General features: G+C 32.9%; 1 protein-coding gene across 1 annotated transcript; it reads left to right on the top strand.

The window, feature by feature from the left end:
* LOC109716524 lies at nucleotides 281–1,855 on the top strand (the record flags this gene model as incomplete). The annotated part of the gene is given in 1 exon segment (XM_020242033.1): nucleotides 281–1,855. A coding segment is annotated over 1 exon segment (1,387 nt), but the record flags the coding sequence as incomplete, so codon positions are not given.

The raw sequence follows: 5,045 nt of genomic DNA, 5'->3' as shown, positions 1-5,045 counted from the left end.
TATTTGTCCTTACTAGTCAAGGTATAATTAAGGTCATCAAATATTTGTCCTTACTAGTCAAGGTAACTGAACATAAAGTATTACCTTTTTAGGTCTATACAGGTAATTCTATTATCAAGATCGAATACCTAACTAAAGTACTTGTCAAGAGTATGGATAAGACTTGGATTCTTAAGCCAAGGTAATTTTACTAATATTTCTAAAGTTATAATTATCTAGTTATGTTAATATATATAATTATGTAATATTGATTTGTACTATTCAATTAATGTATATATAGGTCAAGTGCTGATTACCAGCAAGGCTTGGACCAATTTCTCAAATTTGCATTCGACAATGCATCTAAAGGAAGTATGATTCTTTGCCTATGTCGAAAATGCACTAATTGCTTTTGGAAAGAAGAGGAAGTTGTCTATGAACATCTCTTATGTGATGGATTTATGCAAGGTTATACAAGATGGATATTTCATGGAGAGGACACTTCCCAATCAAACCCTACTAATAAGGCAAATATTCAGAATGAACAAATCAACGATGAAATGGATGAACTTTTACATGATGCATTTTTTCATCCAGAGTCAGATTTTGATGTGGGAGATTTAGACACTAACGATTTGACAACGGAGCCAGACGAAGAGACAAAAAAATTTTATAAATTAGTGAAAGATGCTAATCAAGAAATATATCCAGGTTGTAAGAAGTTTTCAAAACTCTCATTCATTGTGAGACTGTTACAAATAAAGTGTTTAGGGGGTTGGAGCAATAAAAGCTTTGATATGCTCTTAAAATTGCTAAAAGAAGTATTACAAGCAGGCGAAACCTTACCAAGTAGCTTTTATGAGACTGACAAAATCATTAAAGACTTGGGCCTAGGCTATGAGAAAATTGATGCTTGTCCAAATAATTGTATGTTATATCGGAAAGAGTTTGCTAATGCATCTTTATGCCATGTATGTGGTGCCTCAAGGTGGAAAACCATTGAAAGTAAAGTAAGTATTAAGAAGTCAAAAGAGAAGCATGGTCATAAGGTTTCTGCAAAGGTATTGCGATACTTTCCACTAAAACCAAGACTACAAAGGCTATTTATGTCTTCAAAAACAGCATCTTATATGAGATGGCATAATGAAGGGCGCACAAAAGATGGATTACTTAGACATCCTGCTGATTCTCCAGCATGGAAGGATTTTGACCATAAGCATCAATTGTTTTCATCGGAGCCACGGAATGTGAGGCTAGGGTTGGCAAGCGACGGCTTTAATCCATTTCGCACAATGAGTATTTCTCATAGTACGTGGCCCGTTGTCTTAATTCCTTATAACTTGCCCCTTTGGATCTGCATGAAGCAACCATACTTTATACTCTCATTACTTATTCCTGGTCCATCTGCCCCTGGGAATGATATAGATGTGTACATGCAGCCATTGATAGATGAATTAAAGGAGCTATGGGATGAAGGCATCAAGACATACGATGTGTCTTGCAAACAGACATTTCAAATGCATGCTGCAATCTTGTGGACCATCAGCGATTTTCCAGGTTATGCTTGTCTTTCGGGATGGAGCACAAAAGGGCAACTTGCTTGTCCTTATTGCAATAGTGAAACTTGCTCTGAATATTTAAAGCATGGAAGAAAAATTTTGCTATACGGGACATCGGAGATTCCTTGATAATGGACATAAATTTCGGCGTGATGCAATATCTTTCAATGGTAAGCAAGAACATAGAACAGCACCTACTCCACTTTCTGGTTGGGATGTTTTAGAGCAAGTAAAAGATGTTAACATCATTTTGGGAAAGTATAATTGTAATATAAGAAGCAGAAAACGTAAGCGAGTAGATGATGTTCAACCTTCACATAATTGGAAGAAGCGGAAGGAGTATTTTTTTTGAACTACCTGTATTGGGAAACTCTTCTAGTAACGTTCATATACCTTGAGTATGCATATTGAAAAAAAACTTAGCTGACAAGTACTTTATACCTTACTAAATTTAGAAAGAAGACAAAAAAATAATTCAAGTCTCGTCTGGACCTACGAGACTTCGACTAAGATATGACCTCATCCAGTATCAATGTGATCAAACATATCTACCTCCGTCATGCCTTCTCTATGATACGAGAAAAGGAAGATTTCAGTAAATTTATTAAGAGGGAGTTAAATTTTCTGATGGGTTATGCATCAAATATCTCAAATCGTGTACTGTTTAAAGAGTAAAAAAATTTCAGGCAAGAGTCATGATAGTCATCATATTGATGCAACATTGCTCGCCATTAAGTATAAGAAGAATCTTGGCCAGAGAATGTTAGCCAAACGTACGATAGAGGCTAAGTAACTTTTTAGAGAATTATGTTGTAAATCTATTGGGTGAAGGATCGTCATCATGCCAGCCACGACTTTTAGTCTTACATCGGGGCTCTTGGCGCTATGGGGGGTACATATTGTTTCCTAATGGAAATATAGTTATGTTATTTATTAATAACGCATTAGTTTCTATATATATATATACATATATAATATGCTATATATATTATACTTGTGATATCATTTATATATATAGCATTAATATATACATATATATATAATGTATATATATATTAGATATAATATATATATATATGTATATACATATATGTATATGTATATTATGTATACTCACCTACTGGCATATATATATGATTTTGAGTAATATGTATACTATATGCATTATATATATGGTTTTTTTTGTGTTTTGCATAGGTATATATATATATATATATATGATATATATATATATATTATAATAGTGTTATATGTATATATGTATATACATAATATATATATACTATATATATATTGTATATATAGTATGTACTATATATTAATATGTTATATATATATATATATATATACCATATATATGTATCATATATATGTATACATATATATATATACTGTGACAATATGTACACTATATACTATATTACATATATGTACATGTATATTATTATATGTCCATATATGTACATATACTATATATATTTACAAATGTACATATATATATATAATTACATTAACTATGATATATACATACATGATATATATGTATATACATACATATAATTAATATACATATATACATATCATATATATATACATATAATACATACATATATATATACATATATACATACATATATATATATATCATATATACATAGCATATATGACATATATTATATATAACATACATATATAGTTATATAACATACATATATATATATTAATACATACATATATATATATATATATAATTATAGGCATAATATATAATATATACATACTATATATTATATTAGCATACATATACTATATACATAAATATACATATATATAACATACAGATCAATATACATACATAGCCATATACATATATACATATACATAATACATATATACATATATATACATACTATACCATACATATTACATTAATATAAATACATATACATAGTATACATCACATATTACATATAATCCATACATATACATATTCTCTACATATAACATATATAATAACATATACATATACGTACATAAATATTACATATATAATCCTAGTACATAATATATTATAGTACTAATATAATATATATATATATATATCATATTTGTCACGGCCGGGGCGCGTTTAAAGCCTTTTAAAACAGAGTTTGCGAAAAGCGTGCCTTTTTTTTTTTTTTCACCCTGGCCACGCCCGAGGTAGCAGACTCCGGCCACACAATACAAAGTTCCTCTGTCCACTCGACAGAAAGTCTCCTTTGTATTTGCATCGGCGTACCAACGATACAACAGGATCACAACCACAACCTACATTCTATCGTAAAACAACATCAAAGCATGATAGTGCTATTTCCATACAGCTAACAATCCTTAGAATATGCATTGCTTACAGCACTCCCTAGGCGCTGAATGATGGCAATGCACAATACACACTACATCCTATTATTCAAAAGTGCTCCCCACAGCTTGGAAGCTTTTGTTTTTATCACCTCTAAATTCATTCATTACATAAAAACCATTCGAAAACCCTTTTGAAAACTGTTTCCCCCCGGAAGACCTATTTGAAACCAGCTACCTCGAGGGTAGAAATCACACGCGTATAAATCCAATACTGAAAACCAAAGGATCCAAAACACATATCTGAAACTCCAATCTCATGTATAATAAAACATCCATAATCTCATGCATTCGAAAAACCAACTCATTCAATAGCTCATCAAGAATCATCTAATCGTGCATAACGAAAATCACAACATTCAAACATCTAAACTGAATCATTATTTAAATGATTACTAAAGGGGAAAAGGAAATACACCTAGGGTGGCTGATCGCTATACCAGACTACGCTAGATCGTCCCTTCGTCGTGCCCAAAATGCCAACTCCTCGTCTCTGTCACGCTGGGGGGATGGGGGAGAAACCGCACCATGTTTTTCTTCAGTGGGCTACGACAGAGCCCACAAGCAACTCGTAATCCACGGAACCAAAGAGATAGATAAACAAATATAATGCTGATATGAAATGAAATACAGAGTAAACAGATAAATAAGGAAGTAATAAATACCTGCTACCTGTATACGGAAAAATAATGCAAAGAATTGCCTCAATGTACTGAACCAGAACTGTACCAATCTGTGCCTGCTGTATTTGTCCGCCAGACATCAAGCGCTACTGTGACTAACTTCACCGGACCTGATCCATCCCCGCAGGACGATCCTATCCGATAAGTACACCTCCGATCGGTGGCCAAACCGATTCCGGTGTTCATAATAAACCCCAAGTGCCGTACTAAGCTCATGCTGGTATCGCTCCAAACAAAATAAATCCCGCTAAAGCCGGTGCCTAGGCCGAAGCAACAACGAGGCGTACAATGCCAAACTGAAATTGAAGCTAGGGCGTACAACGCCGAACCTCGATCAAACCAGAATCGTAAAACACACGACAAGAAGATCGAGTGTGTTGCCTAGACTCAAGGTCCAAAAGATAGCTGTAAATACAATGCAACCTGC

Source organism: Ananas comosus, linkage group 10 (assembly GCF_001540865.1).
Source record: "Ananas comosus cultivar F153 linkage group 10, ASM154086v1, whole genome shotgun sequence".
Classification (NCBI taxonomy): domain Eukaryota; kingdom Viridiplantae; phylum Streptophyta; class Magnoliopsida; order Poales; family Bromeliaceae; genus Ananas; species Ananas comosus.
This window is presented reverse-complemented; position numbering and strand designations above follow the sequence as displayed.